Source organism: Motacilla alba, chromosome 3 (genome assembly GCF_015832195.1).
Source record: "Motacilla alba alba isolate MOTALB_02 chromosome 3, Motacilla_alba_V1.0_pri, whole genome shotgun sequence".
In the NCBI taxonomy this organism is placed as follows: Eukaryota; Metazoa; Chordata; class Aves; order Passeriformes; family Motacillidae; genus Motacilla; species Motacilla alba.
Genome location: NC_052018.1, coordinates 98537535 through 98552477, shown reverse-complemented (window position 1 = coordinate 98552477; position 14943 = coordinate 98537535). Strand labels below are relative to the sequence as shown.

At 46.0% G+C, this 14943-nt stretch overlaps 1 protein-coding gene across 2 annotated transcripts in view; it reads left to right on the top strand.

Moving 5' to 3' along the window:
- Positions 1 to 3455: 3455 nt before the first annotated feature.
- SLC1A4 (solute carrier family 1 member 4) overlaps positions 3456 to 14943 on the top strand; it is a 34058-nt gene continuing 22570 nt past the window's right edge. Inside the window, exons 1-3 of one of the 2 annotated variants that reach the window (XM_038132037.1) lie at positions 3456 to 4103; positions 13308 to 13350; positions 14459 to 14521. In XM_038132037.1, the coding sequence (XP_037987965.1) occupies positions 3571 to 4103; positions 13308 to 13350; positions 14459 to 14521 (639 nt within the window). In that variant the 5' untranslated portion in view covers positions 3456 to 3570. Of the gene's footprint in view, positions 4104 to 10773; positions 10795 to 13307; positions 13351 to 14458; positions 14522 to 14943 lie in introns of those variants that run through there. The other variant, XM_038132038.1, reaches the window with a different exon arrangement.

Below are 14943 nucleotides of genomic sequence, written 5' to 3'. Positions count from 1 at the left end.
ACCTTGCCAGTCTTAGGAAGAAGGAAATAGCAGCAGGAAGACGGGAAAAGTGGAGGTGGCACAATGAGTGTTCTCTGCATTCCTGCTGCTATGTAGGTTTGTAGGAAATGTGGCCTGAGGGCTACTCTAGCCTGTGCCAGCTGCTAAGACTTGTGTGTATTAGGCATGAGACTCAGGGAGCTGCAGACAGCTCTTCGAAGGCACTCCTCTCCTCCCGTAGCAAAGAAATTCAAATTTGATTTCTTCCAGTTTTTGTGTTGAGCTTCCACAGGTATGAGAAACAATCACCTCTGTTTCCTAGGGGCATTAAAATCCTACATTTCCAGCATGTTATTATAAGAGTCCATCTGCACTGATGTGCAGATGAAACATAGAAGGGAAGGACCTGGTTCCCTTACAGCCATTAAGATTTTTTTATTCCTTCCACTAAGGCCAGAATTTCAAATACTTACCATCAAAAACTGGTATCAAGTTGAATTTGACTGGAAAACAGCATGACATCTTCCTTCTGGGCTGGTGGTGAAAACTATATTGGCTGTTTTTTTCACTGAAAGCCAAAGGATTTTTAAAAAATTATTTAAAAGTAACTGGATTTTTTTCCTGGTTGTTTTGTTGTTGTTGTTGCCTGTTCATGATTCTGCTGATTTCCGGAGGAAGCACCCTAGACCTATGCAGGTGAAAGCCACTTAAGCCAAAAAAAGAATCTTCAAGTTCCAATAGGGAAAGTCAAAATCCCTAATTTAGAAGCCCCAGCGGGGTGTACATTGGAAACATGCAGACTCACTCACTGGAAAGCTCCCAAGATCTACAAGCACTGAAATGAAAACATGACACAATGGATCAGTCAATGATTACTACTGAATAAGTCAGCGGGCTTCAGGGTTAATCACTGCAGCCATCCATGAACTCTCACACGGTGGAAAAACAGTTAGCTTTGCCTAGAACATCTTTGGGATGATGTCCATTTGTACAGTGGGAGGTTCATGTGCTCTGTTGTCTTCTCGTTGGCAAAAGCGTTGTCATCTGGGGATATGTCAAGAGAGGAAGGATAACTGTTTGAATCAGTATTTGAATCAAACAATCAAGAGAGGGGAAAAAAGGGGGAAATTAGGGGGAATTCTCATGGTGTCATTGACGAGGAAGCTTGACACCATCATCCCTATGTCAAAGTGTTGTTTTGGAAGGGTTGGCTATCACCAAACAGCCTCAGCATGGGTTCAAGAACTTTCACCAGCATCTACAGTTCTGGAGGTGTGTGTTCCTGCAGACCCCCTGGCTGTTCTCACGGCACTGCTCTGAGCAAGGTCAGTCCCACGAGGACACGGGGGGGTACTCCAAGAGAGAAGGAGTTCACTGTCATATGGTGGAAAAGGTTCTGTGTTGGTTCTTGCACTGGTCTCATACATGTGCCGCTATCAATGAGTTTTCTGATTTAATACATTCTTCTTGTTCACACTTTCCTGAATTTCTCCCCTTGCTTTCAGTTTGCACAAGGGAACAGCATTTATGTTTGTTGTTTGGTTTTAGACTATTTTCTGAACTGAAACAAGGAATAGATTTCCATATTTTTATATTTATTTTATAATTTTCTATTTATTTTATAATTTTCTGCTTTTTTCTTTCCCTTTTCATGGGTAAATTGAATGAAAAAAAGGTGAGATCAGGGCAGAATGGCAGGGAAAAGTGCAAGGAAAAAATGAAGCATGATATTTTCACTAGGAATGCTCTGAAAATATTAATGAAAAAACATTTTAGAAACGCTTCTGTTGGAGAAAGAAACAATTACATCGGACAGTAACTTGTTTATTATTCACAAACCTATTTGCAGAAAAAAATTCAAACCGCATTTTAAAAGATCTTCATATTTTTTTTGTTCCTTTTGAGGTTTGTGGAATTGTATGTCTTCAAAAGTGTTTGCAGACACTTGTTTTCCTTTTTAGTCTCTGTTTCCTGTATCTGTTGATTTGATGGTACATTGATTCACAGACTTCCACAAACCAATTGTTACTTAAAGGGAAAAATTATCAGGGAAAAAAAAACCCAAAATCAATAAGAATGTGCTGGTATCGTGAGTCTAATTTCAGTGCAAGAGTGAATCAAGAATTTTCATCAAGGTCTAAAGTGGATGGTGGTGGACACAGCTGCTTGTCAGTAGTGTTGTTACCTATTTACACACAGACAATTCCCAGGCGTTCCAGCTATGGTATAGTGATCTTCAGGCGTATCCATGAGATTGGAAAACAGAAAAGTCTTTTTAAATTGGGATTATTGTTGCATCACACCCGGTCAGTCTCCTTAATTAGTGCAGTCTACTCAAAAAGCAGATGTGTGGCTGGCTGTTTTCACAGCGTGTTTTCTGCTAGGCTGTGCTTTGCTGATGTCAACTGAATGAGCTGAAATGGAGCCCCTCACAGAGTCCAAACACCAGCTGGAGCTCCTGGAAGTGCCCTTGTGAGCAAACATGACACTAGTGCACCCACGAGGCTCTTGTGCGTTTGAAAGCCCCAAGTGCCCTTTTTCAGCTCTGTGTATTATCACAGACATTGTCTGCTCCTCAGACAAGCAGCTTGTGTAGTGAGACATGAGTTTCCTCAAGGAAAGGTGCTCAGAGTCCCGGGATGAACCCACGGGCCTGCTGAATGGCTTTGACCATGCAGACAGGGGACATAGACACAACATGTCCTGGTGCAGAGGATGGCTGCTGCATCCATGAGAGGTTCCTGGAGAGGAGAGGGAGACACTGAGGCACAAATCAGCCCCACTGATGGGGACAAGGTGTGAGTTGTGAAGACACTGAGGGGGTCTCTGAATGGACAGGTGAGCTGTGGGACCACTTGATGGGGGATGTGTGCAAACCATGGGGACACTGAGGGGGACACGTGGGAGCCACGGGTACACTGAGCGGACGTGATTGAACCATGAGGACATGGAGGGGGACGTGTGTGAGCTGTAGGGACATTGAGGGGGCATGTGTGAACTATGGGGACACTGTAGGGGTGTGTAGGAACCATGATGATACTGAGGGGGGACAACGAGGGGATATATGTGAGTCATGGGGACATGGACTCAAATAGGGGGGACACGTGTGAGCCCTGGGACACTGAGGGGATGGGACTGAGGGGACACGTGTGAATTATGGGGACACTACGGCGGTGTGCACGAACAATACGGATACTGAGAGGGGAAAATAGAGGGACAAGCGTGTCCCACAGGGACACGAGGTGGACGCTGTGGGAACACTTATTACCTCTGTGACACCGATCGGGATACGTGTAAACCGTGGAGAGACACGCGTGATCTCTGGGACACGGCGAGGACACTGAGGCGGCCTTCAGGACCTGGAGGGGCCTCGCGCCGGCCGGGCGCGGGGGGGCAGCGCGGGCCCTGAGGCGGCGATGGCGCGCAGCCAGCCCGGGCAGGGCAGGCCCGGGGCGGGCCGGGGGCTGCGCGCTCCCTCCCCCGGGCGGGGCCGGCGCCGCTCCTGGGCCTCGGCGGGGCGGGACCGCCGCTCAGTCCGCGCCTAGAGAGCCGCACGGTAGCGGCACACGCGGAGCCGTTGTTCAGCGCGGCATGGAGGAAGCGGCGGCAGCGGCGGGTGAGGGCAAGGTGGGCCACGGCCGGAACGGCCATGCCGAGGGCCCGGCGGCGGCGGAGGAGCGGCGGGGCGGCGGGGCCCGGCTGCGGGGCTGCCGCGGGTTCCTGCGGCGCAACGCGCTGGTGCTGCTGACGGTGTCGGGGGTGGTGGCCGGCGTGGCGCTGGGGGCCGCCGTGCGCGGCGCGGCGCTGGGCCCGGCACAGGTCTCCTACCTGGCCTTCCCCGGGGAGCTGCTGCTGCGGATGCTGCGCATGGTGATCCTGCCGCTCGTGGTCTGCAGCCTGGTGTCAGGCGCCGCCAGCCTGGACACTCGCTCGCTCGGCCGCCTGGGTGGCATCGCGCTCGCCTATTTCCTGGGCACCACGCTGCTCGCCTCCGGCCTCGCCGTCGCCCTCGGCTTCATCATTCGCCCCGGCGCCGGTGCCTCCGCGCTCAACACCCAGCTGGGGCTGCCGGGCGCGCTACCCAAGAGCAAGGAGACGGTGGACTCCTTCCTCGACCTCATCAGGTGAGGCCGCCCCGCTCCCCTCCTTCCCCCGCCCTCCCGCCGCTGGAGGATGATGACAGACCCGGCAGTGTTGCACGCTGCAGCCAGGGAGCCGTCCTCCTTCTCAACCTCCTTCATCTTCTTATCCTCCTGCTTCTTCTCATCTTCCTGCAACTTCCCCTCATTTTTCTTCTTCTCCTCAACCTCCTTCTTTATCTTCTTCATTTTATCATCCTTCTCATCCTAATCCTGGCTTCTCCAGAAACACGGCTCTCTGCCCAAGTACCTACATGCAGCCCGGTCAGGTGTAGGGCTTGATGGTCTGCTTCTCCCCGCTTTGTTTTTAATTTTGCCTGGGTGGCTGCAAGGATGAGTCGAGGCTTGCTCAGAGTTCTGGGTGCCTAGGCCCGTTTTTGGTTCTGCCTGGAGGGAGAGCGGCTCCTGGGTGCCGGCTGCAGGGCAGGTTTTCCCTGGCACCTTCCCTGCCCTGCTGCCTGTTGTTGCCTGTCTCCTGCAGGCAGAGCAGGGCTGGGCAGCTCTTCTCATCCCTCACACACACTTTTTTCTTTAATTCTCCAACACTTTACCCAGTCTCCTCACCCAAATGCCTACCTGCCTCTTAGAGTGCCCTCCCACCGATGTGTGCATGGAAACGCAGCCCTGTAATTCCATGGAGGACGTACCCTAAACATAGTCCAGTGTAAGGTTGCTCTGTAGGTTCGTGAGCTTCCCTTCCTACCTCTGCATCTTTCAAAGACAAGACTTACATTCCCCAAATCTATCTGGAAACAAGGCTTCCACTTCTAATCAGATTGATAATGTTTTAGTGTATCTTTACTCCTTGCAAAGTTGCAAACTTCACCTTTTTTGTTTTTCTCAAAGCCCATGTCTTGTTGAGATCTGTCTGGCTTTTTAAATAAGATAGAAGCACACAGACAAACAAGGCAGGCATCCAGATGTGCTTTGAGTGTTGGGCTTCCAACTACATTTCCTTGTGCTTTGCACCCAGGTACAAACACAAGAATAAGGGAAGTGACCTGTGTGTGTCACAGTGAAGTGGCTGGAAAGTTGAGCTTAGTGGATATCCCAGTACTTACAAAACTGAGTGGGTTTTTTTTTATTATTTTGATTGTTTGCTTTGCTTTTATGCCGTTTTTCAGCTATGTTTTTGCTCTGTCTGGACAAGTGGATGGTCTCAATAAAGATAAAAAGATTTTCTAAAAAAAAAAAGTCAACTCCAAATGCAGAACTGTATTTACAAATTCAGGTTAATGTCCTTTTCTCCCCCTGAGACAAGTATGTTCCCTTTGGATTGAAAGTAAGTCTGGTTTGTTCCATTGGCAGCCATGTACTCAGTGTCCTCAGCTCACCTCTTCCTCTTAAGAACCAACAATTAAGGACCTTTCTTAAGGACCAGCAATTCCTGACAGCATGTTAAGAAGGAATAGCAGGACAACAGGAGTAAATAGTGTGGCTGTGGCTGTGGTGGTGATATGTTGTTGAATGGAGGGGAGGGAGGTGAAGGAAAATTGCCCCCCCCAAAAAAAAAAAAAGGAGTAGGTACACCTGGGAGAGTTGGGGAGATGCCTGTAGTGGTGGCTGCCCCAGTGCATCCTGACGTGGCTGCTGTACCTGGTGTTACATCCCTGTGTCACCTGGCAGCATGGAATAGGATGGAGTTGAGGAACAGGCCAGGGATGTTCCAGTGAGCTTCAGGCTGTGGGTAACATCTAAAGTTCAGAGGAGACAGCTGTTTCTTGGTCTGGTCTGTAAATGCAGGTGTAGAGTTCATCTTCAAAGGTGTTATGGTGATGGGATTGAGTCCCTAATTCCAAAGTAGAGCTCATAATGATGAGATTTGGGTAAAGCATGGTGGGTTTCAGAGGAATTTCCTTCTTGGAGATGAGGGGACAGGAATTTTCCTCCAGTGCATATATGGGGGGCTGTGAATACAGCTTTTTCTTGGAACCCCAAGAAACCCATTGGAAGGGCTGTTGCAGCCACACTGTTGGGCTGTCAAGTTGTTACAGCAGTGACAGTGAAATCCAGTCCATAAAAGTTGTGTTTGGATGCAGCTATCACTAAAGCTTTCAGTCTTAGCACAAATCCCTGACAGTCTGAGGGATGGAGAGAGTATGTGATTTTCAGGAAATAAGATCTCTCTCTCTCTCCTGTGTAGTGTTATTCTTTTAACTGTTCTTGAAAACCTGGGTGTTCTGATTTGAGCACTGAACTTGGTCCCTGCTGTGATGAAACTTAGTAAACTCATCTTGCGATAACAAAGCCTTGATTCTATAGGGCCTGGAAGGTCAAAATGATTGCTTTTGTGTGGGTGGGTCTTGCAGCATCCTCTTCTTTGCTTCTCCTTTTATCTCATTTGGCCATGAAACGTTCTGTTAGATGCAAGAAAAATCTGTTTTCAGTGGGGCACAAGACTGTCCTTCAAGACTTCGCTGCTGCTTGGTTTCAGAGGAGAGGTAAAAATGAGTTGCAAATGGGTAAACTGAGTCTCCTTACAGCACTGAAAGCCAATGTAAAACATGACCCAAGGAAGAAACAGCAAAGAGGAAATCACAGCTGTGTGTCACTATTTGATTGTGCAAATCTCTTCTGCCTTTGGAGAGTCTTTTAGGTAATGATTCAAGATGTTGCTTTTTGTTGTTGCAGTGATGTCTGGAGGCCAGCTTAGTTCTTGGTTTTCCTTCTCAAAGTCTAAAGCTTCCCCACAAACATGCATCTCGGCATGGAGAAACGACCTCTGGAAAAAAGATTTGTCTTGGGCTTTGGTATCAAATGAAAGATGACTCACTGGTGCACCCAAAGGCTGTCTCTGTTTTGTTTTATCCATTGACCATAACCTCCAGATCTGATTTGTCTGGCTGGAGGTGCTGGAGCACCCTCCTGCTTTCCCTTCTGGCCAAGTGCTAGAAGCAAGCAAGCCTTGAGGTGTCTAGTCAGGGCTTAGGCACACTGTCCTCCGTTCCAGGACATGGGGTGAGGACAGCAGAGTTGTCACAAGGTGCTTTTGTGCCCCGAAGCAGGAATGCTGATGGCTCATCTCATCTCAGGTCTGTCATGCAGGCAGCTCCTTGGAGCTTCCTAAAGACAGCATGGCCAAAGGCAGTGATCATGGGAGGGGATCCAGCAAGAGTTCACAGCTACTTCCACAAGGCTGATGGCTTTAAAAAGGCACTCAGAAAGTGGGATGTTCCTTGAACTCAAGGCAGGAACTTAGAATTCCTTAAGTCTGTCAGCAGAAGATGAGGAGAGTAAAGGGAAATTTTGGAATTTCTGGGATTTTCCCTTACTCATTTATTTGGTGGAGAAGATAAAGCAATAGAGAATAAAGAGAGCTTGTGAGCTTGATTGTGAAATGGTTGGCAGCTGGAGGAAGGGGCTGGCCGGGATGTGGTGCTCAGCCCCCACCTGAGAAGGTGATGCTGTGGAGAGCCAGCATGGCTGTGCTTGTGCTCTGCTTGTAACCAGGGAGAGGGAGTCCCAGGGATGAGACTTCAACCACCTGCTCACACAGCTCACCTGCAGCTTGTTGGAAAGCAGTTGAAACAGCAGGATCAAGTGTTTTGCAAGAATCTATTGATCTGTTAACACTTTTGATGAGCAATTGTCATGACTGTTTCAGTAAGGTCAGAGTTTTGTTCTAGCTCTGATTTGTATTTGCTGATTCAACAAAATTGAGCAGTTTCTCAGGAACCTATTGATCCTGTCAAAATTTCCATCAGTGGGTGATCATGGCATTTCATTTTGGTGAGGTCAATGTTTTGCTGTCATTTTATACAAAGGACTTAAGTGAGAATCTCACTCATCAAAAAAGGAACATTTCAACAGAGTATTTTACAATATTTTTAATGGAAAAAAGTATCTGAAATAGGCTTTCTTTGCCCAATTTTGGCATGAAAACATGTTTTGCAACTGTGAAATTGGCTTTGGAGAAGCGATTTTTGTTTTTAATCCAACCCTAGCTGTAAGAATCTGGGAAGGGAAGGAGGTAATCCTTTTTTTTTATAATAGGAAGAGTGCACAGAGGTCCACATGTCTGCCCCAAACAGTAAGGTCAGGATTTCCCAGTTTACCAGGCAAGTCTGCAAAAGCTGTTTAAATTTTATTGCTTCTCAATGCCCTTTCTGTCTCTCTGCCAGATGTTACCAGCCGAACTGCCAAAGGGAGCACCCACAGTAAGCTCATGCCTTTGCTCCAAGTGTCTTCAGAGCCATAGGGAAAGGCAAACATGAGCACAGGGAGAAGCATCAGTTGTGTTTTGCTGGCTGGGCTGCAGAGCAGGTGGCCAGAGTAGGCCACTCTCCTGGGCACCAGTTACTCTAGTAGCACTTGTTCCTTGTAGCCTTGGTCTTCCCAGTGAGTCACCCAAAACCAGCAGCCATGAAGGCCATCTCTGAAATCTCAATGTGGAAAGATAGTAAAATGTTAGAGGAGGAGGGGGAGATGCCGCCTTTGAATTCATAACTAGAATAAGAAGTGTCCAGGCAATGGCCTCAGTTACACCAGGAGACAGGCTGACCTCTGGGTTTGAAGCTGATGGCTAGTTCTTAAAGCGAGGATAACTGTCCCACTTTGCTTGTGTCACTTTGTGAGTCTGGAATTAATTCTGTAGGAAGAACTCAGTGTTTTCATTCATGTGTCTGCACTCTCTGGCAGGGTTTTTTTAGTAAGCTTCTGAACCTTATTTCTGTTCTTTTCATTTGTTGCCTTTTACAAGTGAGTCCCCCCAGTTATGTTTTATTTTGCAAGCATCAAAACATCAAAAATACAGACTGGACCATTAAGACAAAAAAGTGTCAAATAGCTGCTATAAGTAAACACATTTTCAAGTTTCTCTGTGTTAAAACAAATGCACCCACTCACAAATATGAGTATGTACAGGGCATGTGTTTTGCATCCACATATCAAAAAGCAGATGAAGAAAATTACTGTGTGATATTAAATTAAAATCTTGGGACAGAAAAAAAACAGAGGTACTGGAGGAATTTGAACTGGGCTCTGACATTTTGCCACAGATGGCAATGAAGTTGCTGCAAGTGGACTTGTACCATTGAAAAAATCCTGAAAACTGGAGATTACAAAAAATATTCTGTGTTGGTTGACTTCCTCAAAAAAGTATGTTTTTCAACAGCAAGGTTTTTGGCCTCAGAAGTGGAACCTTTTTGTAAGAGGCAATGTGAGAGGAATGCGTAGTATTTTAGGGTTTCATTCCATTTGCCTGGATTTCCCTTCACGCTTTTGCTGCCAGAGCAAAGTTGTTTGCAGAGCTCTAGCAAACTAATAATTTAGAAACTGTTTTTAATAGTAATCCCTTACATGTACAATGGAGGAGTTCCTGTGTAATCCTCATCCCGCTGGTGGAAAGATACAGGCCTGTAAAGAAGAGAGCAATCTGACTATAATATCAAAATGGAGAAGGAGAGTTACAGCCCCCCTTTTTTCCATTTGCCAGCTCCAGGTTCCCTTAGTTGTCCGGGATTCCCAAGAGTAGATGTTGCAGCTAAACTAAGATTTCTATTACAGCAGAAATACAGTGGCATCTTCTTGGGGAGTAATGGTCCATTTTTGACTGGTAGGAGCAGCTTTTCATGGGAAGAAAGGTGCATTTATCCAGCTGTGTATAGCGAGGTGGTGTGATGAGCACAGTATTCAAGCAGGACATACACACTTAACACCTGCCCTTGGTGCTGCGACTTTCTTGTTCCTCTTTTAGGAGGATCTGAGAAGGGTGCTTTCTCACCCTGTGTGTTGTGCAGTTACATGGAGGTTTCCTGGCTCAGCCCAGCTGTTACTTCAGCCCCAGGACACAGCTGTCCGTCTTGGCAGCTGTCAGATGGATTTCTGATACGGCTTTTTTTGGGACTGTCTGCGCAACTTGTAGCAGGCAGAGAGAGGCTTTCCTGCCTGGTGCTTGGTGAGGGGAGTAAAGCCTCTCTGTGCCATCTACTTCACTTTTATGGCACAAAGGAGTTGGGGTCTGTGCATGTGTGGAGCGAGGTGCCGGCAGCAGTGGAGCACATGGAATACAGGCAGCACGTCTGTCCCCCTGCCGTGGTGTGTTATTGGCCTGTCTCATTCGTGCCACGTGCCGCAAGTTTTGTCTCCCTGCATTTGGGGCCAAGGCTGTCTGATCCCACGCTGCTGTGCTGGGCTCCTTATCACCCAGCCCCAGGGTTTGGCCAGCGCCATGTTCTTGTGATAATCCACATCTGCTTCAGAAAGACAGCTGTGTTCTCTTGCACGGGGATGGGGCCATCAGAAATGGTCAACAATCCAGCCATGCAACCAGGGTGATTTCCCTAAACTCCATGTTCACATTTGCTACAGGCTTTCAAAGCACAAAAACCTTCTAAACCTTTGGTCCTCACAGAAAAAACAACTGGCAGACACCCAAATTTCATTTGCATGCCCAATTACCCAGTTCATCAGCTTTCCTGTTTGTTGGTTCACCCTCACAGGAGGGATGTCCACACTTCCCCATGCAGCTCGTCTGCTCACAGGGACAGAGCTGTGTCCGTGTTTCTGTGATGGGTGAGCTTCACCTTACTAGGCAGGTGGAGCAAGCCCTGCAGGCGCAAGTCCATGATGGGCCCAGGCGGGTCACCAGCCAGCTTTTATCTCTCCCCAAAACACGCAGCATCTTGCCCAGTTTTTCAGGCACTGTGGTGGTGTTCTTGCACAAATCCATCCAAAGGTAAGAACTTGTGATCTGACCCACCTGTAATTAAAGTTTAATTTGGTTCACATCTGACTGATCTTAGGTGAGCAATAAGTGTAGTCTATGCAGACCTCGTGCCTCTAAGATAAGCCATTTATTTGTAGATTGCTTTTTATGAACCAACACATTTTGTTCTTAAGCTTTGGGATTTGAAACAGAGGAGCTGTTTTGCTGTTTTTTATTTTATATGGTTTTGGTATTTTGCAGTCAGATGTACTTAGAAGTTGGATTGAACAGAACATAAAACTCCTTATGAGCTGCTTAAGATCAACATTTTTTACTTGGCGAATTGTCAAGTCCTGCGACTGGTGCTGGAGGAATAAAGCAAAGTGTCTACTCTAGGTTATTTTTTAGCACTGTTCACACTTGAAGTGAGAACCTGCCCCTTGCCTTGCTATAGCAGGGTTGTTGGCATCACTTAACTGTGTGCTTTAAGTATATGCTTGGAGATAAGTTAATGTTTAGTTACTGAGGCCCATGCCTGACATACTGTGCAAATTATGGAGGGTTTGGTTTCCTGGCACATTTAAACATTGGAGAACCATGTTGTTTAGGCTTTAGTATTGCTTCCTTTGGTTTTGTTTTCATCAGGATGGAAAAGCTGATTTAAAGAAAAAAAAATATTTGATTTCTGGTTGGTTTTCAGGTTTTTTATCTCTCTACTTCTTCAAAGTCCAGTCAGTTCTTTTTTTAAGAAAAGTAATCATCCTGCTATGAAAAGCTGAAAAGAAATATCTTTCTTTTCCCAGCAGCATGAGTCCATTAGAATATGTGATATTTTACTCCTGATAAAAGCAGGTTTGCTTTTACTTTACTCAGGGTTTTTATCCACGAGGGAGTTCCAGCTGTGTAAGAACTGATGCACGTTAGCTGTTCCATTGATCTTATTTGACCAGTTCTTGAGTGTCTTTGCTGAGTGAGCGCTCGCTCTTGTGCTTTCAGACAGACAGCTGTATTGTCAGCTTATGAGGAGAAAAAGTTCCTGTTTCTTTCATGCTTGGTGGAATGTAGGCTCCAGAAGACAAATTATTCTTGCAGCAATCCTCTTAATACACTTGTAGTGCATCAGAGCGAGAGGCTGAAGTATTTCACAGCTGACAGGTGTTTGACGAAGTTCCATGTCCTTTACAGTTGCTGTCAAGGCTGTGGGAAAACTCCCTGTGTGGCAGGAGAACAGAGCCATGGAACCAAAAAGGCCAAAGTCCTTATCTGGGCCACATTTTAATCTCTTGCTTTCAAAGATTTGACTCTGCTGCTCCTTTTCTTGCTCTGGTTTGGATTTGCACGTTCCATGTCATTTGTGGAATGACCACAGCCTGGTTTAATGTTTGCCTGGGTAACTGTGGCAAAAATGGGGGGAAGTTAGCAGGGCACAGCCTGGAGGGAGCTGCAGCTTCCTCAGAGCAGCACAAAGAGCAAAGGATGGGGAAGAGCTATCCAAATGGTTTTTTACCACAATTAACTGGCTCTGGGTAAGGTCTGTTTCCTTACCGTAGGAGTTCTTGTGCCTCTGTGATGCCTTCTCCTGGCAGTATTTTCAACTGATACCCATCAAGTTCCTGCCCTCATCAGCTGTGGTCCTGTCATGACCCCAGAGATCAGCTTTTATTCCTGTTTTCCTTTCTGACACAGTAAACCAAGAGCTGTCATTTGGCTAGGGGAACACATGCTCTTTGCCCATAAGGTGAGAAAGGAATTAGAGCATTAAAACCAACTATGAGATACCACAAGAAGCTTGGAAGAATGCCCTGCTCGGTCCAGTTCATGATTTTAATTTCCTGTGTGCAGATACATACTGGATGGTCAGAGTGTACATCAGTTTGCATGCTGTCCTCTCTGCACTAACCTGATGGCAGACTGGCATTTCTGTGTGAAGGCACTTCTGGATTCAGACATTCAGGCAATACAATCAACATAGGGGTTGCCTGTACTTTCCATCTGTGTTGTCTAAGTCCTTGCAGAGAAGCCTGGCCTGTGGTATTGTTCTGCTCTGCCTTGGTGATCAGGGAAGCTGGCGTTGCTGTGTTGAAGGGTTAAGCCATTCTCATAAGTGGATTTTGCTGATTGGATTGTCCTTCATGTTGATGCTGTGAGTGAAGTGTAATCACATGAGCAGTGTTAAAAACCTGCCTGACACTGGAGGCCATAAGCTAGTGCTGCAGGTGGTATGGCTGAACCAGTTTCTGTCTCCACTGGGCAATGGGTGTGTAAAACCAGCATTGTGTGTGATTGCCTCTGGTGGCCCTGTCCAAAAGGTGAGCTGTGGCAGCAAGCATCTGTCATCTCTTTCATGTGAGCCAAGGAAGATGTCATCCACACCTCTGGACACATAGCAAGCTCCGTGCTGCCAAAGAATCTGTGCTACACACTTCACCAGTGCCAATGTGCTTGCCTTTGAAAAAGGCATTCTGTTTGAGAGTAAGATACATTGGTACATTAATTTAGAAGTTCTCCATGACATATTCCATTTTCTTGTTTGTCTTTTACAGAAACCTGTTCCCTGCAAATCTTGTTGCTGCAGCTTTCGAAACGGTAAGATCTGTGTGGACTTTGGACATGAGCTACAGTGCACGGGCTCTTTTATTGGAAGAGGACTAGAAAGGTGGTGTAGAAAATACCAGAAGTTAATTTACTTGCAGAAGGTAGGGTTTTTAAAAGCACATGATATAGTCAGACATAAAACTTCCATGGAAATTATTTGAAAAATATTCCTCAAACAAAAACATATTCAAAGCCTATCTTTTCTACCTTCACCAAAAATATTCTTTAAACTTTGGGTGCCATGTTGGCCAGTAGTGGCAATCCTGTGCCATGCTGCTTACCATTTTGCAGGGGAATCCTAGCTGGGAATCCTTTGGCTATGTAGTTTAGAGCTGGGCTCAGAACAGACAAGGCTGAAGACCTTTAGGCTCCCATGCGTGTAAGCATTACCTGTTGCCTGATGGTTTTATTCAGTAGTTTCCGTTGTATCCCTTGCTGGATTAATTACTCAGCCTGGTTTCTCTTCCAACAGAGACGGTGTGGTGGGATGATAATTGGCACCAGAACATAGTGTGGTTTAAACTGATGGATAGGAGCTGTAGGGCTCCAAAAAGATTTTGATTTAGTTCTCAATGCTAATTTTATGTGTCAGGATAGAGAGTGTTGAGAATATTGTCATAGGGCAGAGTGATTCTTTATGATACAGGCACAAAATAATACCTTTTGCCTTCATGGTGGTTTTGCTTTTGTATCAAAACCAGGGGCAAACTCTTAAAACCAAGTTCCATTTTGCATGAATATATAATACAGTACAAGTCAATATTCCTTGAGTAAAACCGGAAGCAGTACAAAAATAACACCATGAAAAGGATATTTTGTGATGCCTCTAGTGTCAGGGTTGTGTGTGTTCAGGGATGAAATAAAGCAGTCCTCTTTTCCTCTGTGTTGCTGTTGTCACAGGGAATTGACAAGGACAGAGGCTTTTCTTTCCTTCCTTTTATATTGAAAGAAAACAAGCTCTAAGAAGTGCCCTGCTTTTGTGAGGTGTCTGGTTTGTTTATCAAAGTAAATTGTTGCCCTAGTTTTTAGATATTTTGCTGACAATTTTAATGCCTGCCTCACCATTTTTCTTTGGTTGTGTTTTATTTCTTACCTGCAGTATGCAACAGACTATCAGATGCTGCTCAGGAACACAACCTCTGGAAATGTCACATGGGAAAAGGTAAGGTAGTTTCTTAGGTTTTTAAACAAATTGTTGTCAGTAATATTTGACTACTTCACAGCCTTTAATCCTTTCCAGTAGTCTTGAGAAAGAAACAAGTACTTTTATTTGCCTGGAATAAAAGAGACACACACAGGCTAAATGAGTACCCACAGCCACAACAGAAAGCTGTGGTTGAGAGGAGAGTTGAGCTCAACTCATATGTCCCTTGACACTTTATTTTTCTAGGCCATGCTTTCTTCGACCTGGTCTCACTTGATCTAAATTTTAGTCAGTCTACCTAATGTTTTCAAATAACTTTCTGTAGACTTGGAACTAAATAGCAATCAAGCTGGCTGAGTGTGTCCCTTAAAGCTTACTCTTTATTAAGAGTTTGGAGAGAATGAGGCTTTTTCCCTCTACCCAAGGCTCTTATAAAAAAA